Source organism: Sciurus vulgaris (genome assembly GCF_902686455.1).
Source record: "Sciurus vulgaris genome assembly, chromosome: 16".
In the NCBI taxonomy this organism is placed as follows: Eukaryota; Metazoa; Chordata; class Mammalia; order Rodentia; family Sciuridae; genus Sciurus; species Sciurus vulgaris.
Genome location: NC_136477.1, coordinates 8,570,735 through 8,597,440, shown reverse-complemented (window position 1 = coordinate 8,597,440; position 26,706 = coordinate 8,570,735). Strand labels below are relative to the sequence as shown.

At 38.3% G+C, this 26,706-nt stretch overlaps 1 protein-coding gene across 1 annotated transcript in view; it reads right to left on the bottom strand.

Moving 5' to 3' along the window:
- Positions 1-21,840, bottom strand: part of LOC306646172 (olfactory receptor 7E178-like) — a gene marked incomplete at its 3' end in the record, with an annotated part of 130,470 nt that extends 108,630 nt beyond the window's left edge. Inside the window, exon 1 of the mRNA XM_079114622.1 lies at positions 20,902-21,840. Coding sequence (XP_078970748.1) covers positions 20,902-21,722 — 821 coding nt within the window. The 5' untranslated portion in view covers positions 21,723-21,840. The remainder of the gene's footprint in view (positions 1-20,901) is intronic.
- Between the last annotated feature and the right edge of the window lie 4,866 nt (positions 21,841-26,706).

The following is a 26,706-nucleotide window of genomic DNA, read 5'->3' as shown; positions in this document are numbered from 1 at the left end:
TCAGGAGACTAGAGCTTATAGGAAGAAGTAGGGAAGAGTTGGAGACTCTGCAGGAAATAACTCTTATTGGAGAGATGCTCTAGCTTCCAAATATGAGAGAAGGAATTAGAACAAGACCTGGATAATGCTGTTCTCAGTGGGCACTGGGTTTCTTCAAAGGACAGTGATCCCCCTTCACAGACTGAAAAATAAGTGACCTTCCCAGTATTATTACTCTAGAGAAAGACAGTACCCAGGTTCTTTCCTCTTTCCCTCTGGCTCCACCAGCTTCACAGGGACACACTGACTCTCTCTGATGACTGACACAGAAGCTTTCTCTTCCCCAGAATCTGCCCATGGGAAGTCCACTTGGGTTCCTGGAGGCTAGGTCAGAAAAATACAGGTGAGGTCCACAGGGGAATGTTATATCAGGGACTTGGGCATCCAAGGATTTGGGCCTGGGTGGGGGCTGTGAAGCCAACCCTACACATACCAAGTTATGAATGTATCTATCACCCCAAAACTCCCCTGTTCTAATTTGCATTAGTATGCACTCCCATCCAGCCATGGACAACTTATCTACCCTCTTGACTATAATTTGCCTTTTCTTAATATCATATAAATATGTAATATGTGGAATCAAGCAACAGTTGTCTTTTGCATGTGAATTCTTTCATTTAATATAACATGGAACATATATCAGCATTCTTGTCCTCTTAATAGATGAAAAGTATTTTGTCATGTGAATATCCCAAATTTTGTTTGTCCATTTACTCATCGGTGGGCATGTGGATATTTCCAATTTGTGATTATTATAAGTAGTTATGTGATGAACAATTGTTCACACATCTTTGTGTTACGTGCTTTCATTTCTCTTGGGAAAATGTCTTAGTGTGCAATTACATATTATTGGGTCATATGGTTAACTTATGTTTAATTTTTAAGACAGAATAAATTGATTTTAAAATTATTTATAACACTTTATTTCCTGTGAACTATGAGTAAAATTTCTAGTTTTTCTTCATCTTCACCAACACTTGGTATTCAGGAAAAACTTCCATGGGAGGATATGCTTGAAGATTGATTAACGATAATGAGTAGGAATTTAGCTAGAGAACAGGCTTCAGTGACATGTGATGGACATCTGAGAGTGACACATGCTAGGGAGATAGAGGAACCCATCTTGAGTGTAGGTGAGTATGAGAATGTAAGATCCGAGGGGGAAGAGGGGAGGAAGGGAGTGCCCAGGCTGGGCTGTTTCCATGGTACACTTGGGAGGCTTGTTGCCAGCAGACTATGGATATAGAAAGAGAGGAGGCAGCTGGTCCAGGACCTTGGGTGTGAAGAAGAGATTGCATCCCTTGAGGCAAGGAGGGCCATGGGAGGAGCCAGTTGGAGGGAAAGGAGCCATCAGAAGTTTAAGGTGTGAAATGTCCAAATTGAGATAACCAAGTGGAAAAATATGAAACACAAGAATATTCAAATTAATAGTGTTAGAAAATAAAACAGGAGTAACTGAGGCTGCAGGGATTGTGAAGGGGTAACTTGTAGTGGGTACAGAGTTTCACCTTGGGATGATGAGAAAGTTTTGGCAATGCACGGTGGTGACGGCTGCACAATAGTGTGATAGTGCTCAACAACATGGAAGTGTACACACAAACATGGTCAATATTACACTGCGTACGAATGTGTCACAAGGAATACCACCTCATGTAAAATTATGATGCACTCGATTTAAGCAATAATAGGAGTAAGGCCAGTCGATTAGAGGAAGGAGATCAGAGAGAGTAAGGGGAGGCTTTGGGAAAATTTTGTGCATGTACAACTATAACTATGTCACAGGGAATCCCACTATTATGTATAATTATAATACATGAATGAAAATCAGAAAACTGTTAAAACTATAAATTTGTTACATTTACTTTATCACAGTAAAACAAACAGAGATTTATGTTTGATATTCCAGTGGAGTCTGGAGTTTGGGAAAGAAGTCTGTGCTGGAGATAGAAATTGAAGAGAGCAGGGCACTGTCACTTGGGATAATCTATGCTCAGTTGAGAACCATCAATGCAGAACAATTCCATGGGTGACAGAGCTGATGGCATTGTGTGACAGTATTGGTGGCATTAGCTTTCAAGAGATGGTTAAAATAGAAAAGGTAATAACTGAGGGAAGATAAAATCATGTTAATCATGAAACATTTGAGTTGAGCTGACAGAACACCCCAATGGTGTTATGATCTTGGAAGTCAAATGTACTCATTTGATCTTTATTGGTTTGTACTGATGGGAAAAAAAAAATCACTTAATTGTACACAGAGTAAAGAAAGTTCCTGTTTAGGTCAGAGAGTTGGCAGTTAGAAAGATGAGAAGTTGAAACCTACCCAGCAACCTGCTACTGTCATATATAGGACGCATGAAGCTCACGGACTTGCATGGCTCTCATTGAAATCCCCAATGCTGTCCATGGATTCGGCGCCCACCCAACACAACAGTGAGCACATTTTCAATTCAATAACTGTGTGTGTAATTATTTTGTTAGTGATTACCTCTCAAAAATCTCTTCCTGAGCTTTTTATTGCATCCCTTTTTGGGATAGGTTTGAAATATCAAAATCAAGATAAACAAGTAGACAAATATTACATGATTCTACTCCTAGGAAGTACCTAGAATACTGAAATGCATAGAGATAGAAAGTGGAATGTTAGTTTCCAGCGTGAAAGAAGGGTTACTTTCAATTGGTGCAGAGTGTTTGTATGATGAAGAGTTTGGGAGATAGATGGTTGTAAAATGGAGTGAATGTGCATAGTGCCACAGAACTGCACACACAGAAACCTGGTTGATAGCAGGTGTGCTGGTGCACACCTCTAATCCCAGCTACTGTGGAGGCTGATGCAGGAGGTTTGCCTGAATCCTAGAGTTTCAGAGCATCTTGGGATATATGGTGAGAACCAATAGCAATAAAAATGGTTAAAATTATACCTTTAATGTTATAATAAACAGATGGTGGTTGGACATCTCAGTGGAACCTGGAGCTTTGGAGAGTAGTCTGTGATGCAGACAGATATCGAGAAGTGTAGGTCATAGACACCTAGGGCAGAATCCATGGGGGACAGACTATCACATTAACTTTCAAAGATACAGCTATAATAGCAAAGGTCATATCAGGGAGATGTTAAAACATCAGGTTGTTCATGGAACATTTGGAGTGAAGTGCTGAGAGATCACGTCTTAGAGGTCAGTTGTACAGATTTGGCCTTCATTGGTCTCTACGAGTGGCCGTAAAACCCTATTAATTGTATACAGAGAAAGAGAATTTTCCTGCTTGAGAGTGGGAGTTGGAAAGGCAAGATGATCCTGCCCTGAGTCCTACCCGTGTCCCTGCTGTGCTCATTCCTGGGACCACAAAATGCTCTTTGACTTACATGACTCTCAAAGAAAGCCCCAAAGACCACATTAGTCTCCATAGGCATCCACAGAGCAGTGAGCACCACTTAACTGACATTCTTATTTATATAATATTCTGTTAGTGATGGCCTCTTAAAAATCTCCTCCTGGGCTTTCTATCCCATCCCTTCTTGCTTTTCAGGAACTTCACCATCACCTGTATTCCAGTGTCTGCACATAGTGAAATTAAATGTACTTAAGGAATTTCTGATGGAATCAGTGATTCCCACCAATCTTAATGAAAATGAAACTCACTCATACTCTATACTTCCCTTTGGTACATGCTCTCTGTATTGGGAGTTTTCTGTCTCTACCTGATATTCCATTTACCTGTGCTCACTCTCTCCTCACCTAACTCAGTGCAGATCTTTTCATTTCTACCACAGTAGTTTGCCCTGAGGTCTGTAGTGAAGAAGGGCATTTCCAGTCTTCTAACTGCTTGATATGGTAGCAAAGTCACTGAACATTCAAGTGGGTAGTGATGACTTCATTTTCATACAGCAGGACTCTCAGAGACAAGCCTAACAGGAATCCTTGGAACACTAACAATCCCTCAGGGAGAAACTCCTATCTTTGGAATTAAACTCTGTGAAGAGAAGAAAACAGTCAGAGCAGTATCTTAATGGGTCCCAGGAGACATTTTGAGGACAGATAAAGGAACTCTTTTCAAATCCCCAGGAGAATGATCTCATTAACTGCAAGCTGTTGAACATACCTGATAAAGGAGGGATAATTGGAGAAATAAACTCACCTACAACAGCTATCTTTAGGGAGAAGGAATTGGCAGGAAGTTTCTCTTTCTACCCTGTGGGAGCATAATTGTGTAAAGACTATAAAGATGTCAGAAGAGTTCTTTGAATGAGGTGCTCTAAGAATTTAGTCTCCAAGGTCCTAAAAAGTTTAAGTGAGCTTCCAGAATCCCAGGGCAGAGCCTCTTTGAACCCTAGCAGGAGAACTGGGAATTCCCTGAATGGAAGGTCTCCCTGTGCCTCCTGCAGGGGCAGCAGGGCCTTCCATGATGTCATCTGGAACAGTGCCACACCTGACAAGGACTGGGATTGGGGAATAGCAGAAGCCAACAGTGCAGAAAAACTTTTACTAGACTCAAGCTCTGGGGGCACAGAGAACAATGGTCCTCAAAGCATTGTCACCTGATGAGCAGGGTCAGAGTCACCTGGGGGCTCGTTAGATGTGCGTATTCTTGGCCTCCACCCCATCTATGCAATCAGAAGCTCTGGGGTCAGGGCAGCTCTGTGTGTCTAATAAACCCTCTAGGTAAATCTTATTTCTACATGGCAAAAGTTTCAGAACAACTACCTCGAGGATTTGTTAAAATGGATGAGGTAAGACCCACACAATGCTGTGTCCTCAGAGAAGCTCTGGCTTCCAAAAGCTCATCTGCACATCTGAAGAAATAATGATGCATCGATCTTTGACTTCACAAAGTTTATGTTTCCATTTCTTTTTTATCTTATGCATTCATTTGAAAGGTTTTTGGCAACAATTCTTTGCCTGTTCATGAACTCTAATTTCATAATGCTTCATGTTCAATCAAATATTTTCTTTTTAAAATCAACATTACATATAATTTTAAAGGTGAATGTTCATTTTTCTTGTCTGGGAATGTGCATCTCTTCTCTAACACACACACACACACACACACACACACACAACCAGTTGCTGCTGGCTTTGAAACTATCAAATACATTTTGATTTCTACTGACCAGTTAGATTTACAGATGTGTTAAATAATGCAAACAGTTGTTCTGAAACTGAAGCACATTTAAACCCCTTGGAGAATTATTACTGACCTGTGTTGTTTTGTTCTTAACCTATTGACCAAGGTGATCTTAACTGTCTCCTTAGCTTGAATGAACTTTATTTTTAACCATTATGTCTCACTTTATTGTTATTCTTTGAAATAACCAAGGTGCTTCATTTCATGTTAGTTATCTTCATTGAAGCATTTCACCTTTAAATGAAATGCTTTAATTCCATCGGGACTTTCTGGTGTGGGTGCATTTAACATTTTCCTGTCTCCTCCCTGCTAGTTAGGGTCATGGTAAGTTTCCCTGCTCATTTCCACAGCTACCACAAACAGCAGGTCCCTGCACCTCTCTCATATGACTTCCCTTCATTTATTTACTTGTATTCTTTATCAGCTAGGGAATTAGACAATAGGTGTGTTGGAATTTTTTTCAATGTAAAAGTAAATTGACTGAGAAAATAACAAATAGGGTTCCTTATGGGATAAAGTGTTTCAGGTTTAGTAAAATGAGTTTTCTTTAATTTCTTTTAAATTTACTTTTATTGTAAACAAATGGGATACATGTTGTTTCTGTTTGTACATGGAGTAACAGCATACCATTTGCATGTTCATACATTTACATAGAGTAATGATGTCTGATTCATTCCATTACTTTTTTTGTTTCCCCCCACCCCTCCCACCTCTCTTTTCCATCTATACAGTCCCTCCTTCCTCCATTCTTTCCCCCCTCCCACCCCTCCATTATGTATCATCATCCTCTTGTCAGTGAGATCATTCATCTTTTGGATTTTTGAGATTGGCTTATCTCACTTAGCATGATATTCTCCAATTTCATCCATTTCCCTGCAAATGCCATAATTTTATTATTCTTTATGGCTGAGTAATATTCCATTGCATATATATACCACAGTTTCTTTATCCATTCATCAAATGAACAACATCTAGGTTGGTTCCACAGTCTGGCTATTGTGAATTGAGCAGCTATGAACATTGATGTGGCTGTATATCTGTAGTATGCTGATTTTAAGTCCTTTGGGTATAGACCAAGGAGTGGGATAGCTGGGTCAAATGGTGTTTCCATTCCAAGTTTTCTAAGGAATCTCCACACTGCTTTCCAGAGTGGCTGCACAAATTTGCAGCCCCACCAGCAATGTATGAGTGTACTTTGACCCCACATCCTCTTCAACACCTATTGTTGCTTGTATTCTTGATAATCATCATTCTAATAGGGGTGAGATGGAATCTTAATGTAGTTTTGATTTGCATTTCTCTTATTGCTAAAGATGAACATTTTTTTCATATGTTTGTTTATTGCTTGTAGATCTTCTTCTGTGAAGTGTCTTTTCATATCCTCAGTCCATTTGTTGAATGGGTTATTTGTATTCTTGGTGTAGAGTTTTTTGAGTTCTTTATATATTCTGGAAATTAGTACTCTATCTGAAGTATGAGTGACAAACATATTCTCCCACTCTGTAGGCTCTCTCTTCGCATTGCTGATAGTTTCCTTTGCTGAGAGAAAGCTATTTAGTTTGAATCTATCCCAGTTATTGATTCATGGTTTTATTTCTTGTGCAATGGGAGTCCTGTTAAGGAAGTCAGATCCTAAGCCAACAAGGTGAAGATTTGGACCTACTTTTTCATCTGTAAGATGCAGGATCTCTTGTATGATTTCAAAGTCCTTGATCCATTGTGAGTTGATTTTTGTGCAGGATGAGAGATAGGGGTTTAGTTTCATTCTGTTGCATATGGATTTCCAGTTTTCCCAGCACCATTTTTTGAAGAGGCTATCTTTTCTCCATTGCATGTTTTTGGCCCCTTTGTCTAGTATGAGATAATTGTATTTATTTGGGTTTGTGTCCATGTCCTCTATTCTGTACCATTGATCTACCTCTCTATTTTGGTGCCAATACCATGCTGTTTTTGTTACTATTGCTTTGAAGTACAGTTGAAGTTCTGGTATTGAGATACCCCCTGTTTCATTCTTCCTGCTAAGAATTGCTTTAGCTATTCTGGATTTCTTAGTCTTCCAGGTGTATTTCATGATTGCTTACTGTATTTCTATATGTTACATCATTGGGATTTTAATTGGAATTGCATTGAATCTGTATAGCACTTTTGGTAGCATGGCCATTTTGACAATATTAATTCTGCCTATCCAAGAACATGGGAGATCTTTCCATCTTCTAAGGTCTTCCTTAATTTCTTCAATGTTTTGTAGTTTTCATTGTACAGATCTTTTACCTCTTTGGTTAGATTGATTCCCAAGTATTTTATTTTTTTTGAGGCTATTGCAAATGGGGTTGTTGTCCTCATTTCCCTTTCAGCTGTTTCATTGCTTGTGTATAAAAATGCTTTAGATTTATGTGTGTAGATTTTATATCCTGTTATTTTGCTGAATTCATTGATGAGGTCCAGAAGTTGTCTGGAGTAGGTTTTTGGATGCGCTAATTATAGAATCATGTCATTCACAAATATTGACAGCTTAAGTTCCTCTTTTCTTATTCGTTTCCCTTTAATTTCTTTGATCTGCCTAATTGCTCTGGCTAGAGTTTCTAGGACAATGTTGAATACAAGTGGTGAAAGTGGACATCTCTGTCTTGTTCCCATTTTTAAAGGGAATGGTTTCAATGTTTCTCCATTAAGAATGATATTGGCCACGGGCTAAGCATAAATAGCCTTTACACTGTTCAGGTGTGTTCCTACTATCCCTATTTTTTTTTCTAGAGTTTTGAGCATGAAAGGGTGTTGTATTTTGTTGAACCCTTTTTCTGCGTCAATTGAAATAACCATATGATTCTTATCCTTAAGTCTATTGACATGATGGATTACATTTATTGATTTACGAATGTTGAACCCTCCTTGCATTCCAGGGATGAACCCCACTTGATCGTGGTGCACAATTTTCTTAATATGTTTTTGGGTACGGTTTGCCAATATTTTGTTAAGGATCTTTGCGTCTATATTCATCAAGGATATTGGTCTAAAATTTTCTTTCCTTGATGTTTCTTTTCCTGGTTTGGGTATGAGAGTGATATTAGCTTCATAGAATGAGTTTGGTAGGGTACCCTCCTTTTCTATTTCCTGGAATACTTTGAGAAGTATTGGAATGAGTTCTTCTTTGAAGGTCTTGTAGAACTCTGCTGAGAATCTCTCTGGTCCTGGGCTTTTCTGGGATGGTAGATTTTTAATGGCTTCTTCTATTTCATTGCTTGATATTGATCTGTTTAAATGGTGTATGTCCTCCTGGTTCAGTTTGGGAGGAGCATATGTCTCTAGAAATTTGTCAATGTCTTCAGTAGTTTCTATTTTGTTGGAATACAGATTTTCAAAGTAGCTTCTCATTATGTTCTGTATCTCAGTCGTGTCTATAATGATATTTCCTTATGCATCATATATTTTAGTAATTTGAGTCTTCTCTCTCCTTCTCTTTGTTAGTGAGGCTAAGGGTTTGTCTATTTTGTTTACTTTCTCAAAGAACCACATTTTTGTTTTGTCAATTTTTTGAATAGTTTCTTTTGTTTCAATTTCATTGATTTCAGCTCTGATTTTAATTATTTCCTGTTTTCTACTACTTTTGCTGTTATTCTGTTCTTCTTTTTCTAGGGCTTCAAGCTATAATGTTAGGTCATTTAGTTGTTGACTTTTCATTCTTTTCTGGAATATGCTCCAAGCAATGAATTTTCTTCTTAATACCACTTTCATAGTGTCTCAGAGATTTTGATATGTTGTATTGCTGTTCTCATTGACCTCTAAGAATTTTTTTATCTCCTCCGTGATGTTTTTTGTTATCTATGTTTCATCCAATGCCATATTATTTAGTCTTCACATGTTGGAGTAATTTCTCTTTTTTATTTTGTCATTGATTTCTACTCAATCCATTATGATCTGATAGAACACCAGGCAGTATGTCTATTTTGTTGCATTTCCTAAGGGCTGTTTTGTGGCATAACATATGGTCTATTTTCAAGAAGATTCCATGTGCTGCTGAGAAGAAAGTGAATCCACTCATTGATGGATGGAATATTCTATATATGTCTATTAAGTCTAGGATATTGATTGTGTTATTGAGTTCTATGGTTTCTTTGGTTGGATTTTGTTTGGAATATCTATCTAGTGGTCACAGCAGTGCATTAAAGTAACCCAGAATTATTGTGTTGCAGTCTATGTGATTCCTGAAATTGAGAAGAATTTGTTTGATGTACAGGGATGCACCATTGTTTGGGGCATAAATATTCACGGTTGTTATGTCTTCCTGATTTATGGTTCCCTTAAGCAGTATGAAATGTCCTTCTTTATCCCTTCTGACTAACGTTGGGCTTGAAGTCCTCTTTATCTGATATAAGGATCAAAACCCCGGCTTTTTTACTGAGTCCATGTGCATGGTAGGTCTTTTCCATCCTTTCCATCCTTTCACCTTTAGTCTGTGGATGTCTTTTTCTTTTTTTTTTTTTTCTTTTTTTTTTTTATTGTAAATAAATGGGATACATGTTGTCTCTCTGTTTGTACATGGCGCAAAGGCATACCATTTGTGTAATCATAAATCCACATACAATAATGTTGTTTGATTCATTCTGTTATTTTTTCCCCTTCCCCCCACCCCTCCCATCCCTCTTTACCCTCTATACAGTACTTTCTTCCTCCATACTTGCCCTCCTCCCTAACCCTAACTCTAACCCTAACACTAACCCTTCCCTCCCCCCCATTATGTGTCATCCTCCACTTATTAGCAATATCATTCGTCCCTTGTCTTTTTGAGATTGGCTTATCTCACTTAGCATGATATTCTCCAATTTCATCCATTTGCCTGCAAATGCCATAATTTTGTCATTCTTTATGGCTGAGTAATATTCCATTGTGTATATATACCACAGTTTCTTTATCCACTCGTCAATTGAAGGGCATCTAGGTTGGTTCCATAGTCTGGCTATTGTGAATTGAGCAGCTATGAACATTGATGTGGCTGTATCTCTGTAGTATGCTGATTTTAGATCCTTTGGGTATAGGCCAAGGAGTGGGATAGCTGAGTCAAATGGAAGGTCCATTCCAAGTTTTCTAAGGAATCTCCACACTGCTTTCCAGAGTGGCTGCACTAATTTGCAGCCCCACCAGCAATGTATGAGTGTACCTTTCTCCCCACATCCTCGCCAACACCTGTTGCTTGTATTTTTAATAATCGCCATTCTAATTGGGGTGAGATGGAATCTTAGGGTGGTTTTGATTTGCATTTCTCTTATTACTAGAGATGTTGAACATTTTTTCATATGTTTATTGATTGCTTGTACATCTTCTTCTGTGAAGTGTCTGTTCATTTCCTTAGCCCATTTGTCGATTGGATTATTTGTATTCTTGGTGTAGAGTTTTTTGAGTTCTTTATAGATTCTGGAGATTAGTGCTCTATCTGAAGTATGATTGGCAAAGATATTCTCCCACTCTGTAGGCTCTTTCTTCACATTACTGATAGTTTCCTTTGCTGAGAGAAAGCTTTTTAGTTTGAATCTATCCCAGTTATTGATTCTTGCTTTTATTTCTTGTGCTATGGGAGTCCTGTTGAGGAAGTCTGGTCCTAGGCCGACATGTTGAAGATCGGGACCTACTTTTTCTTCTATAATCTGCAGAGTCTCTGGTCTGATTCCAAGGTCCTTAATCCATTTTGAGTTGAGTTTTGTGCAGGGTGAGAGATATGGGTTTAGTTTCATTCTGTTGCATATGGATTTCCAATTCTCCCAGCACCATTTGTTGAAGAGGCTATCTTTTCTCCATTGCATATTTTTGGCGCCTTTGTCTAGTATTAGAAAGTTGTATTTATTTGGGTTTGTGTCCGTGTCCTCTATTCTGTACCATTGATCTACCTGTCTATTTTGGTACCAGTACCATGCCGTCTTTGTTACTATTGCTTTGTAATAAAGTTGAAGTTCGGGTATTGCGATACCCCCTGCTTCATTTTTCCTGCGAAGGATTGCTTTAGCTATTTTGGGTTTCTTATTCTTCCAGATGAATTTCATGATTGCTTGCTCTATTTCTGTAAGGTACGTCATTGGGATTTTAATTGGGATTGCATTGAATCTGTATAGCACTTTTGGTAGTATGGCCATTTTGACAATATTAATTCTGCCTATCCAAGAACATGGGAGATCTTTCCATCTTCTAAGGTTTTCTTCGATTTCTTTCTTTAGTGTTCTGTAGTTCTCATTGTAGAGGTCTTTTACCTCTTTTGTGAGATTGATTGGATGTCTTTTTCTATGAGATGAGTCTCTTGCAGGCAACATATTGTTGGATCTTTCTTTTTAATCCAATCTGCCAGTCTATGTCTTTTGATTGATGAGTTTAGGCCATTAACGTTCAGGGTTATTATTGAGATATGATTTGTATTCCCATTCATTTGACTTATTTTTGGTTTTTCAGTTGGCTTGGTTTCTCATTGAGTGGTTTTTCTCTAAGGTAGTTCCTCCCTTTGTTGACCTCCATTGTTATTTTTCATTTCCTCCTCATGGAATATTTTGTTGAGAGCATTCTGTAGTGCAGGCTTTCTATTTGTAAATTCTTTTAACTTTTGTTTATCATGGAAGGATTTTATTTCATCTTCAAATCTGAAGGTTAGTTTTTTTGAGTACAGGATTCTTGGTTGGCATCCATGTTCTTTCAGAGCATGAAATATATTGTTCCAGGCCCTTCTAGCTTTTAGAGTCTGCGTTGAGAAGTCAGCTGCTATCCATATTGGTTTCCCCCTATATGTAATCTCATGCTTTTCTCTTGCGGCTTTCAAAATTCTATCTTTATTTTGAATGTTAGGCATTTTCATGATAATATGCCTTGGTGTAGATCTGTTGTGATTCTGTGCATTTGGTATTCTGTAAGCCTCTTGTATTTGATCTTCCATTTCATTCTTCAGGTTTGGGAAATTTTCTCATATTACTTCTTTGAATAGGTTGTTCATTCCTTTGGTTTGTATCTCTGCGCCTTCCTCAATCCCAATAATTCTTAAATTTCGTCTTTTCATGATGTCGCAAAATTTTGGAGATTCTGTTCATGATTTTCTACCATCTTCTCTATCTGGGCAACTTTATTTTCATGATTAAATATTTTGTCTTCATTGTCTGAGGTTCTGTCTTCCAAGTGTTCTTTACTTTTGGTGATGCTTTCCATTGAGTTTTTTTATTTGGTTTATTGTCTCCTTCATTTCAAGGATTTCTGTTTGTTTGGTTTTTTTTTTTTTTTCTTTTTTTTTTTTTTTAGAATCTCAATCTCTTTGTTGAAATGATCTTTTCTTCCTGCAAGTGCTCTTTCAGCTTATTGGTATTATCATTCATTGCCTACATTTGCTGTCTTATCTCATCCTTTGCTTCACAAATCATCATAATCATTTATAATCTGAAGTCCTCTTCTGACATTTCTTCTAACATACTGCAATTGGATTCTATGAATATAGAATCTAGATTTTTTTGGATCATTTTCTTCCCTCGTTTTTTCATGTTGTTCATATATCTTGCCCTATAGCAGTGCTGATCTGGGGTATTGCAGATTTTCCCCTATAGTCTTATAGTTGCCTTGTAGGTTTTCAAAACCCTTTCTTTAAGGGGATATCAAGATCAGTAGTGCCCAAATCCGACACTATGCAATCCTAGACCAAATAGCCCCTATGGGGACAATCACAAAATTTCATAATAAACAAAATGAGTTCAAATATTATCTTCGGTAAAACAAACAAGTTTGCAATAATGTCTGCAGTTTCTCATGGAGAACAAAGAGGATGCAGAGGGATGTAGAATGTGGCTGATAATGGGATAAGAAAAGAATGTACAGAAGTTCTAGAAAATAGAAAGTGTGAGAGTGTAATCAAAAGAAATTGGATATTAGTATGCATAAAAGGGAGAAAGAGACTCTGAGGGAACAGGTAAAGAAAAGAAAAAGAGAGCAAGGAAAGTAAAGAAATGAAAACTTAAATTTTTTAAAAGGAGAAAACAGAAAATCTACTGTAAAACAGTCATATACTAATGAAACCTCCCAGTGTTCAGTAGCCTGATGCATGAGAGATACCTGACAATGATCTTCAAGCCTCCAGCAGGCATCTCAGAATGGGATTTGCCCCACCCAAAGATTGGAGCTATGCCTTCCAGGATTATCCAAGATGACTGCTCTGGCTTCAAAATGTGTTGGCAAATGGGGAGCTGCAGCTCAGGGGTGAACGTGGTCAGCTGGAGGTCCTGGAGACGGGATGCGGTTGGTCTGGCAGGGGTCCTGGAGGTCCGGTGTGTTTTGTGTGATTGTGGGATCCTAGAGGCCATTTGCAATCAGTCAGTCTGGGGTCCCGGTGATAGGACGCAGTCAGTTGGTCTGGGGGTCCTGGCGGCAGGGAGCAGTCGATGTGAGGGCCCCAGAAGCAGGGAGTGATCAGTTGAGCTGAGGTGTCCTGGAGACAAGGCTCGGTCAGTCCTGCCAGGGGTCCTATGGGGCCTGGCTGCTGTCTCAAAATGGCGGCAGCCACGTGTCTGAGATTTTTATTCTACATCATCTTTATAGATCACAAACACTGACATTTTCTTCTGGGTTCTCAACTGAATGATAAAAAGACAAATCTATTTGTAATTTCATTTTTGGGTATGTCAACTATTGCTAAAACTCTTGACGAAGAAGAGATTTTAGCTGGGGGTGGTGGTGCAAACCTGAAATCCAAGTGACTCAGGAGGCTGAGGCAGGAGAATTGCAAGTTTGAGGCCAGCCTCAGCAACTTAGTGAGTCCCTAAGCAACTTAGTGAGAACCTGTCCCAAAACGAAATAAAAAGGTCTAGGGAAAAATCTCACTGATAAATCCTGAAACATATAGTAAAATATAGACATGTTGGTTCAATCTCCAGTGCTAAAAGAAAACAAAACGAAAGTGATTAAATTTTAAAGTTCTTAGAACTGTTTGAAATTGTGATATTTTTCTTCAAAATCTCCTAAATTCTTTTAAAAGTATATTTTAACATTAAATTTATTAATTGTTAATTGACATCAAAATTGCAAATATTTATCATGTAAATATAATTTTCATATACATATATTTTGTGGAATTACTATATCAAGTATATTAACATATTTATTATTTCACATACTTTTAGAATTTTGTGGAGAGAACATAAAATCTACTTTTTCTAATTTTCAAGAGTACACTGCATTGCTATTAACTGTAGTTGCTGTGTTGTAAAATGCATCTGGTAAACATATGTCTCCTTTCTACCTGGAATCTTGTACCCTGCCTGTGCTTTTGAGCTGAGAACACTCTCTAACCCCAGCCTCTCACATTTAACAACCACTCCACTCTGCTTCTGTGAGTTCCACTCTTCCAGATACCACACATAGGTGAGATCAGTGGAATTTCCCCTTTGAGAACCTGATTTAAGAGGTCTCAGGGATAGACTTGGTTGAGTACTATCTGACTGGTGAACTTTGACCTGGATACATGTATCCTTCACTAACTTCAGGTAAATTTATGTCATTTAATTTTTAATATGGCTTCTATCCCCTTGGAATTTACAAGTCTCTTGCAACCTAATAACCGCATTTTTGCTTATTTAATACTGTCTAAAAATCCCTTCATCCCTTTTCTCTTCCAAATGTGTTTTCACATGGCCTGTCTTCAAGATTACTGATTGTTTCTTCTCTTTGATCTGTACTCCTATTGATGCCTTCTTTTGCATTTTTTTTTTATTTTTACAGACTGCATTTTGATTCATTGTACACAAATGGGGTACATCTTACATCTTATCATTTGTATGGTTGTACACAATGCAGATTCATATCATTCATATAATCATACATAAACATAGGGTAATGATGTCTGTCTCATTCCACCATTTTTCATACAACCCTCCTCCCTTTCATTTCCCTCTACATAATGTAAAGTTCCTTCATTTTTCTCTCACCATCCACCCACTACCCCCATTTTATATCATCATCCACTTATTAAGGAAAATATTTGGCCTTTGGTTTTTTCAGATTGGCTTATTTCACATAGCATGATATTCTCCAATTCCATCCATTTACCTGCAAATGCGATAATATTTTTCTTCTTTATGGCTGAATAATATTCCATTCAGGCCTACTTGTCTTCTATTTGGTGCAGGGTCTCTGGTCTAATTACTAAGTCCTTGATCCATTTTGAGTTGTGAATATATAGCACAATTTCTTTATCCATTCATCTATTAAAGGGCATCTAGCTATTGTGAATTGAGTTGCTATAAACATTGGTGTGGCTGGGTTACTGTAGTATGCTGGTTTTAAGTCCTTTGGGTATAAACCGAAGAGTGGGATAACTGGGTCAAAAGGTGGGTCCATTCCATGTTTTCTAAGGAATCTCCACACTGCTTTCCAGAGTGGATGCACTAACTTGCAACACCATCAGCAATGTAAAAATTTGCCCTTTTCTCCACATCCATGCTAACATCTATTATTGTTTGTGTTTTTGATAATAGACATTCTAATTGGAGTAAGATGAAATCTTAGAGTTGCTTTAATTTGCATTTCTCTAATTACTAGAGATGTTGAACACTTTCTCATATATTTATTAATTGCTTGTATGTCTTCTTCTCTAAAGTCTCTGTCCAGTTCCTTGGCCCATTTATTGATCAGGCCAAGAACAAACTCTAGCCCATCTTTACACTGTAAAGTTTTGTAAGTTCTTTATAAATTTTGGAGATGAGTGCTCTATCTGAAGGGCATGTGGAAAAGATTTTCTCCCACTCTGTAGGTTCTCTCTTCACATTGTTGATTCTATCCTTTAGTGAAAAAAAGTTTTTTAGTTTGAATCCATCACATTTATTGATTCTTACTTTGATTTCTTGCACTTTGGGGGTCTTGTTAAGGAAGTCTGATCCTAAGCCAACATAATGAAGATTCTGGCCTACTTTGTCTTCTTTTTGGTGCAGATTCTCCAGTCTAATTTCTATGTCCTTGATCCATTTTGAGTTGAGTTTTGTGCAGGGTGAGAGATAGAGGTTTAATTTCATTTTACTGCATATGGATTTCCAGTTTTGCAAGCACCATTTGTTGAACAGGCTATCTTTTCTCCATTGTATGTTTTTGGCTCCTTTGTCTAGTATGAGGTGACTGTATTTATGCATTTCTATTCATAAATGATGAATCCTCTGAAAGAGAAATTAAGAAAACCACTTCATTCACAATTGCCTCAAAAAAATTGGGGAATCAATCTAACAAAAGAGGTGAAAGACCTCTCCAATGAAAACTACAGAACACTAAAGAAAGAAATTGATGAAAACCTTACAAGATGGAAAGATCTCCACATTCTTGGATAGGAAGAACTAATATTGTCAAAATGACCATTCTACCAAAGGCACTATACAGATTCAATGCAATTCTAATTAAAACCCCAATGACATTCCTCATAGAAATAGAAAAAGCAATTATGAACTTCATCTGGAAGAATAAGAAACCTCGAATAGCCAAAACAATCCTGAGCAGAAAAAGTGAAGCAGGAGTTATCACAATACCTGACCTTAAACTATACTATAGAGCTATAGTAACAAAAACCACATGGTATTGGCACCAAAATAGACAGGCAGACCAATGGTTCAGAGCAGAAGACACAGAGACAAAACCACATAAATATTACATTTATTTTTGTTAAGTGTATTTTTCTTTTCTTCTTCTTCTTCTTCTTTTTTTTTTTTTTTTTGTACCAGAGATTGAACCCAGGGGCACTTAACCACTAAGCCACATCCCCAGCCCTTTTTTGTATTATATTCAGAGATAGGTATCATTGAATTGCTTGGGGCCTCACTAAGTTGCTGAGAGTGTCTTTGAACTCAGGATCTTACTACCTCAGCCTCCTGAACCACTGGGATTACAGGCATATACCACTGCACCCAGCTTTATTTATTTTTTATTTTGAGATAGGATCTCACTAAAATTCTGGAATTTCAAACTTGTGATCCTCCTGTCTTAGCCTCCCTAGCTGCAGGGATTACAGTTGTGTGCCCACCATGCCTTGTACTAAGTGTATTTTCAGATCAAGGACTTTTGTTTGATTTTTAAAAACTGCTTCTATGGCTTTGTTAAGTTTATCTGTGATAGTATTCAATCACTACTCTGTGCTTTCTTCAAGTTCATTGAGTTTCTTTTAATGTGTTTTAAATTCTCTGAGAGTTTTTCCACACAGATTTCTATGTGGTTGATTTCTGGCATATCATTATCATCATCATCATCATCATCATCATTATTATTGGTACTGGGGATTGCACCCAGAGTTACTTAAGAACTGAGCCACATCCCTATTCCTTTTTACATTTTATTTTGAGACAGGGTCCTGCGAAATTGCTTAGGGTCTCACTAAGTTCCTGAGGATGATTTTCAACTTGTGATACTCCTGTCCCAACCTCCCAAGTCACTGGTATTACAGGTGTGCACCACCACACCCAGCTAGCACCTTATTTAGACTGTCAAGTGAAGTTATGCTTTCCTGAAAGCTCTTGATACTTGTGGTCCTGTAAAGTCATGCAGGCATTTGAAGGATTTTGTATTAACTCCAGTCTTTTCAATCTGACTTCTTTTGTTTTGTCTTTCCAAATTTCTAGGCAGGCTGTTAGTTTTAGTTTTCTCTGAGCCTATGTACACTTCCACTCTTACAGTGAATGTCCTCAGGAGTCTGCTGGTGGTGTGTTGTTACTCCTTAAGGACCAGAGGGTGATCTAAGCTTAAGGTCCATCTCAAATCTATCATTGGTGTGTGGTTTAGAATGAACTAGAAGAGTACTTTGTCTCTTCCTACAAGCATCTTCATGGGGCCAGAGTAGGCCCAGATGCTTTGCCCAGTTCAGGCACCCATATTCAGGCACTATAGAATTTTGCAGAACCTGATAGAGTACAAGAGATGGACCAGTCTCAGGGTCCTATGCCATATACATGGCCACAAATGCTGCCAAACACTGCCACATTATGAACTCACAGCCTGTCAAGACCAGCACAACACTACAATAGGGCCAAAGATCACAGTGCTATGGGTTGCCTGGTGGACTAATGACCCAAGACTGCTGCAATTAGGCATAGTTGATTGTGGCTAAGAGAAATATGGTAGTGGTAGACTAGGCCACATTTCTCTCCCTGGCACTAGATCTGTTTCTGAGACTATATTCCCAGGCAGGTCTAGGAATGGGAGCCATTAGAATCTGTCTGCTGTCAGGTTTTACCAGCCCAGTACAAATACTGGGGCAAAGATCTGTGCTTACTACCCTGTACTGCCCACAGGGGACAGGGTTCTGCACGACACTATGCTTCCTGAAGTTGCAGTTGTGTTGGTGAAGTGAAGTCAGTGTCTTACCCAGCTAGACTAAAGCCCAACTGAGTCACTCCTAAGCCTCATATCCACAGAGTCCTGTGCAGCACTGGGAGGAGGGCAGGTATGCCCCGCACACAATCCAAGGTTGAAAGTGATGCTGCTGGGACTTGAGTCTGTCACACTGGGACACTCATCTCTGTCTGATACTGGGTCCAGTTAGAGGTTCTGGGAAGTCTAGTCTGTGTACAGCATCTTCAGTTTTTATGGGATGCTAGTTATCTCCAGGGTGGATCTGACATTGAGCTCCAAGACAAAGCCCTGTGCCAACCTCTGCGTGGGTCCCCAGTGTATGGAGTGCTGCTCCCTCTGTCACCTAAGCTGGGAGCAACAGTGTTGAGGCAGTCTCTTTGCCACCTGCTCCATGAATTTCAGCAGCCCACTCTATGGTTGTTGGCATTGTGGCAAGTGTAGCAGGGCTCTTCCCAGCACTGGATTTCACCATGGCAGGCCTGCTACTGGATTTTGAGTCCAAGACACTTAATCTCTCTCCCTCCCTAGTGGGAGGCATGTCTCTGTGCACTGGGCTGCTTGGAGATGGGACAGGGGTCACACAGGCAACTAGTTCCCTTCTACCTTCTTCAATATGTCTTTTCATTTTTTATGCTAAAAGTAGGCACTAAGCTCTCTCACTGGATTTTCCAGCTCTTATAAAGGTAATATGGTGCATGAATAGCTGCACAACTCATTGTGTCTGAGGCAAGATGATTGCTGGAGGATCTCACTAAACTAGCATCTAGCTCTACCATCTGTCTACTTCTGAGATTAAGTCAGATGATTATGATAATTATCCTGGGCATGGACAGGTGAAAGGATTCCCTGGAGTGAGGACAAGAGAGGTCATACTGACCATGTGTCTACTCTTCACCTGTGATCCCAGTTGTCCTTAATACAGTTGATACAACAGGTGTCAAATATAGAGTGTCTCTGTAATTAACCACGGAAGCCCAAAGGGAAGATCACACTGATTAACAGGTTTCTTCCTAGAGTGACAACATGAAATGGCTATCAAGAGGACAAATCACCAAGATTCTCCTGGAAAGATTGTCTGTCTCCAGTCCGACAGACTGAGCAAACCATGTCTTCCCTTCAGTACATAATGACCTAGTACAAGCTACATAAAGCCATTCTGCTGCTTTCATTTCTTTAAAATAGGAATAGTGTAGGTGATCATAATATGGGAAAGAATATACATATGAAATGATACAAACTACTTAGAAAGTAGCTCAAACCCTGGCATGAGGAAGGTCTCAATTACAGCTTGTGATGTGATAGTTACTATCATCCTTATCATTCTCAGCATGAACTTCATTATTATTTTGGAAGTTAATGGGATTTTATGTTAACATAGGTGAGATGACTATGGGAAGAAGAATCCATGCAGGGGTTCAAAACTTGGAATTCGATTTATGAAACTGGGGCCACAACGAAGAAGATAGATTTCACAGGCCCCATACCTGAAATTCTGCAAATCAGTAACTTCCCTCTTGCTACCCAAACTGCCATGTTTGTTCTGATGAAGAGTAAGCCGTTCCCCTGAGTGTCCTTCCTCCATCCAGAATCTCCCACCACACTTACTTAGTTACATTGCATAACTGCTGAGTCATGACCAAGGATTGTAGACCCAAAGCTACTCCCTTCCTTGGTGCCCAATGGAGACACAGGCTCTGTCTGCAGGATTTTTATAATACAATGCCAGATAAGAGCTTCCAAATGTAGACAACCTTGGAATTAGGAGGTACAGGTACAGAGCCCAGTGCTCTTGGAACCAAGCTGAATAGCTGGAGACACAGGCTGATTATTGACTATGCATGCCCTGGAGACTCAATGCACAGAGCTCATAACTTGCCAAATTGTTCCAAGTTAACCCATCCCTCAAGTAAAGCCTAATAGTGGAAGAATAAGATGAGAAAATGACATGTCCACAAAACATTTGGGGCTCTTCCTCTGCTCATGAGGAAGGTCATGGGTACTGTGTGCTGTTGAAATTTTTTTTTTTTAAAGGTCCACCTGAATTCTATTTACATCACTTATTGTTATAAAATATACATAATATGAATTTACCATTTTAGCCATTTCAGACCACACAGTTCAGTTTTATTCATCACACTCACATTGTGTTACAACCACCACCATCATCCACTTCCAGAATTTTTTTTTTATTTCCAAATTGAAAATTATACACATTTGAAAAATTCCCCATTACTCCCTCCCTCAGTTCTGGCTGTCAATTTTCTATGATGAACGTGATGATGGATTAAGACCACTAAACTACAAAAGTAATCTGACCAAGAAGGCAGAATTTATAAGCGAAGATGGTGATCTTAAACATTTTGTATTCTGTGTTCCAAATGAATGCTATGACCCTGAGAATAGACCAACCTGCTCTGTAGCCTCCTCAGGGCACTCTTAATGTCCTTGTTCCTCAGGCTGTAGATGAAGGGGTTCAGCATGGGGGTGACCACAGTGTACATCACTGAGGCCACTGTACCCTTTCTGGGAGAATGTGACATAGCTGATCCAAGGTACACTCCAAAGCCTGTTCCATAAAATAGACAAACAACTGAGAGGTGAGACCCACAGGTGGAGAAGGCTTTGTACTTTCCACTGGAGGATGGGATCCTCAGAATGGAAGAAACAATTTTATAGTAAGAGAAAAGGATCCCGGAGATGGGACAAAATCCAGAGATGGCAGCAACAAAACACATGACTATATTACTGGTAAAAGTATCAGAACAAGCCAGATTGAGGAGCTGAGAAGGGTCACAGAAGAAATTAGCAATCTCCACATCCTTGAAGTAGGGAAAATTTAAGGCAATCAAATTGTGCAACTGACAGTCCAAAAAGCTAACCAAAAAGGAGATCAATACCAAGAAGCCACAGAGGCGAGGGCTCATAATGACCGGATAATGCAGGGGATGACAGATGGCCACAAATCGGTCATAGGCCATCACAGTCAGAAGCATACCATCTATACCTCCAAAAATAATAAACAGAGACATCTGTGTCAGGCAGCACACATAGGAGATGACTCTGCTGTGAGTTTGGATGTCTACAATCATCTTTGGGACTGTGGTGGAGATAAAACCAATGTCAGCCAAGGACAGGTTGGAGAGGAAGAAGTACATGGGGGTGTGGAGGTGGGAGTCAGAGCTGACAGCCAGGATGATAAGCAGGTTCCCACACACTGTGACCAGGTACATGAACAGGAACAGTCCAAAGAGGATGGGCTGCAGGTCTGGGTCCTCTGAGAGTCCCAGGAGATGGAATTCTGAGATACCTGTTAGATTTTGTGATTCTATATTGGGTGGGCACCTTTCAGAAAAGAAAAGATGGTTGGAAAGATGAAATAAACAGGTACCAGCATTATGAATATAGTTTGAATACAAGTTTTCATACTTGAGATTTATACAGTTCCAGTATGTTTCTCAGTTAAAATCAGTCAGATCTTCTTTGAACTCCTATATTATGTTTTAGTCTCCTTTTACACTAACACCTACTTGAGCAACACTCAGCAATATTACAATACCATTAACATGAGAGGTAACAAGTCCATGATCTCAGTGAATTATAGCCTACTTAAAAATACAAAGTAAGAAATATCCTTCCCCCTTTAAGAATAAAATCAATCTAATCAAAGGAAATGAAGAAACAGTTAATATATCTTATTAAATTGTAAATCAATAGTACGAATCCCCTGACAGAATACATATATGTCTTCCATCCTGTATGCTAAGTTGAAGTTTATAGTTTCTAAGGTGCAAAAGGAAACGTTGTCATGAAACAGTTTTCTTCTGGGAGTTTTCATAGTTCTTAGACGTTCTGATTTGCCTCCTGCATGGATGTAAATGCTCCAGAAAATACTGTTTTTCTTTTAAAACTCATGTGACATGTAACTCCTATTCCTGTCTTTGCAACTTCACTTTTTGATAAATATGGCTTATAATCCTTAACACAACTGAACACCATTAGTGGATGTTACAACTGCCAATGATGAAAAAGTAATGCAAAGTTGAGAAACATTTTTGAGAATTTTATTTTACACAGGTTTATTTCTATTCACCCCAAACCATCCCATTAAAATGTCTAGTATATAGGACAGCCTTGACTATTTTCCCCTGTTTTTGTATTCTACTCTGGCCTGATAATAATATTTCATTGCTTTTCCAAACACAAGTTCATCTATTTACAATTTAGTCATTTAGCCCCAGTGAAGGCTTCAAAGGCCTTTGGTGCTCTTAATCTTTTGAGGCCTTCAGAGATATGTGAGGAGAATTTAATTTTAAGGTATGATATTTATCAAGCTCTATTCTTGAAGTGAAGCCTGGTAGTCATTGCAAAGTCTGATAGTTTAGGGAAAATGCATAGTAATCTGAGGAATATAAAAAATGAAAAATCCAGCAACAATGCTACCACTTGCAAGATCCTTAATTGAATTTTTAAGAAGAGGGTTGTTTTCATTAGTTAGCGAAAATGGGAAACTAGCATTGTTCTAAAAGTGCAGAGAAGATAATGCATATACTACAGATAGCTGTTAGGGAGCAGTGGTGAGTGGCAGATGCTCTGGCACCTCTGGAATTGGTGTGCATCATATTTGCAGATTCACTGATTAGATCTTTAGAATAAAAGCCTGCAATGAAGGATATTCCTGTAGGTGCCAGACTTCCTGTAATTCATGAGGAGGTGGTAAGAAGTGGTTTGGCTTGAAATGATCCTCCTATAGTTTGAATATCTTGCTCATGGTGAAGGTTACTGAGAGTGGAGCCCATGCATATGGGTGGAGCTATAAAATAAAATATCTGTGTGCTGATGTGGACGGAGGCTAGATGTGGTTAACATCAACAGCAACTGTTTTTAACTCTGATTGACATGAGATAGAAAATGAGACGAATGTATATGTCTTTCTGGATTAAAGGGCAGATGTCTGTACATTCTGTGCTGATAGCACCTGCACATATTTTTGATATCTGGTTTGTTTTATTTTCCATATTAATGAATAAAAGTAGATTAATAGAAATATTCCTGCTACCACTTGTTAGGGTCAATCCTGGTGTAAGTCCTTTAATTGTTGAGACTAGTCATGGGTGAAGGCCTAATTGGGTTGATTTACGAGTTTCTGCTAATATACAAGTCCAATTAGTGGGACAGTTTAGGACTAGTTATTAGATCCTGTCATCAGTCCTTCCTGATTTGCATTGCTCTTTCTTCAGCTACTGGCTGAAATTTATTATTTCATCAGTTCACACTATATTTTAAATGGAAAAAAATACGAAAGAGAAAAAAGTTCAAGAAATAGCATAAGCACACCTGGGAATCATGCTTATCTGTAAAATGGGGATAATTACTTATCTACTAGGATTTTTTTAAAGAAAAAATTGAAAGAAATAATCAAATTGTGTATATACGTTCTTTGTCTCATTTCTCAATGTGTTTGCTTGTGGTTATTTGATAATCCAGATACTCTCACCTCAGCCCAAAAGCAATTTCACCAGGATATCTGCACTGAAGCTATTGATCACTCTTTCTTACACAAGTTTTGAGAACCACTACCTTATAATATTTTCTGTCATTTAGAAAAAATTTAGAAAACATTTTTTCTACCATTTAAAATGTGCTCCATAAGTATAATCTATTGATACTGTCAATAAAACCCACTACATGAATTCAAGAATCAATATTTTATAATAATGTGTGATTCACAAATAACATATTACACAGATTTTATTTCTAATCCATAGAATTTTAAGTTCTTGGTATCTCGGCATGATTCCATCCTCCTGTATACCTATTCCCAAAGGGAACTAAAATTATAAATTTGATGGCTACATTTTATTCTCAATATTTCCATGGTAGAATTTTGGTATATATGAATAAAAACTTTAAAAAAATTACCTGAAAATTACCTAAATTTCATCTAACTAGTCTACAATTCATTGCTTATTTCCCCCAAATGTATCAGTTTACACAGTGTGGATTTTAAGTCTCTGAGAAGTACATGCATCTGCTCCAAATATTTTAAATAATATGAGCATTACCTGAGGGAAGGGCATTGTCTAATTTCTGAGTTTTATTATACCAACAATCCTTTGATAATTTGTGTGCCTCTCTGTCTCACAAAGTGAGAATTTCCAAATAATATGAGACTGGAGAATAGTTTTTTTAGTTTCTAGCATTTAAAGGATATTCCATTTTACTGCTGATCACATACATTTTTTGTCTCAATAAAAAAAAAATCAGTTACTATCAATACATCTTCTTCACAGATAGCAAAATACATATTCCTAAAATATCTCCAGTAATAATTTTTCCATGACAACTCACCAAGAAATTTAATTTTGTGTAGAGAATAATATTCCCATATGGTCTCACTAGAGGTGACCTGGGTGGGGATGCTGGAGATGAACACTCAAGTCCCATGTGATTGACAGGGTACTACATGTGGATGTGTGGAAATCCCTCCACCTCTCTGTGAAACAGACAGGACATCACCATCCTTATGACATGCATGCAACCTAAGGGACCCTCTTTGGACTTGATAAATATTTGGTGGTTTGCTTTGTAAAATAAAGAGTTCAATCATGATGGACACAGTGACTTTACTGATGAATGCAACTGTCAAGCGGTAAGCGACTCTGGAATAACATGGGACTCCAAAATGTGTCTCAGCTCCAGTCCTGCAGGTTTTTTGCTCTTTCTCTTTTTCTTTTCTGTGTACTGATGACCATCTCTACCATGGTACTATTATACCATTAAATATAATTCTGCCCATGCTTTATGGAGTTCACATGTCAATGACACAGATACAAATGAGCTAAACCATCTTATCTCTACTTCAATGGGATATTCTTGAAAGGGATGAAAGTGAAGACAAGCCTGTGTGTTGGGACTCAATGGCTGTGGTCAAAGTTCGTGATCTAAGAAAGTGTGTATTTGATGTTTAATACAGATTTGTTATTTTTTCTTTCTCCTTTCATTTTAGGTGCTGGGAGTAGAACCCAGGGCCTCAGACATGCTGGGCAATCACTCTAAAACTGAGCTACACACCTCATACCTAATCCACTTTTAAAATTTTAATGTCTCCTTTGGGCAAACAAAAAATAAGCTCCAAACGATCAGAAATGAAAGCAATCTAGTCTTTCTGTATCAAATACATGACATATAATTATACATATAATTATAAAATTTTCTGACCCAGAAATAAAAGAACAGCAACTTTTGGTAATAGAACATGGTAGTTGATGGATATGAAGGTTAACCTTATCATTACTAATAAGAACCTCTTAATTTTGTTTGGTGCTTATGCATTCATCACATGTCAATCACACAGGGAACATCCAGTATCTGTTTATCACTAATTCAGTGTAGTTGTATCAACTAGAAATCAATTCAGATAACAATGCTGAGCTTCAGAGATACTAGTAGCCTGTACTTCTCAGAAGAAATAATGTGTAAAGACAGCATTCTAAATTAACAGCTAGTCTCTGAGTCTGATGCATTGATCTTATTCGTTATTCTCCAGTCATCAGAAGTTTAATCAGAAATCCTGGGTTCTTAACTACAGGTAAAACTGAGGTACATGTTTACACTCTTTCTAGTTCCTAGTTCCAAGGCTTGACTCTACAGCTCCTTTTAAGGTTTGGTGAGAATACTGCAAGAATGTAGGATGCAGTGGCCACAGAGCACCCTGGTGTGAGGGGAGAAGTGTGTTTTCTGAATTTACTCTTTCTAGGATTTTTACCTCTGATCTCTGACTATCCTTCCTATATTTGATGTCACTGATATTGCACACTGCTCTGCCCTTTGACAGAGCAAAAGGAAGAGGACACTGAGTGAGCTTTATCTTCCTGTAGTTACAGCACAAGCCAAAGTGTTGGTCAAGTTGTGAAGGGGAAGACGTGCCAGCCATTCCCCTGACAGTATGTCCTGTGGCTGTAGCCAGGCAGCAAAATGCAAACACGCCTTCCTTCTATTGTACCTGACACCACGATGCATGCTTCATACACATTATTAACTCCTTCCAATTCAGGAAGTGAAATATCTGGATTGTCTAGGAGACAAATTCCAGGATTCTCCTGAGAAAAATACATGACATCCATAATGAGAGAGCTCATAGCTTTATTCTTTCTACCTAATAACCTCACAAGAATTGTGTGCATATAACTCACTCTTTTATATTCTCTGAAACAG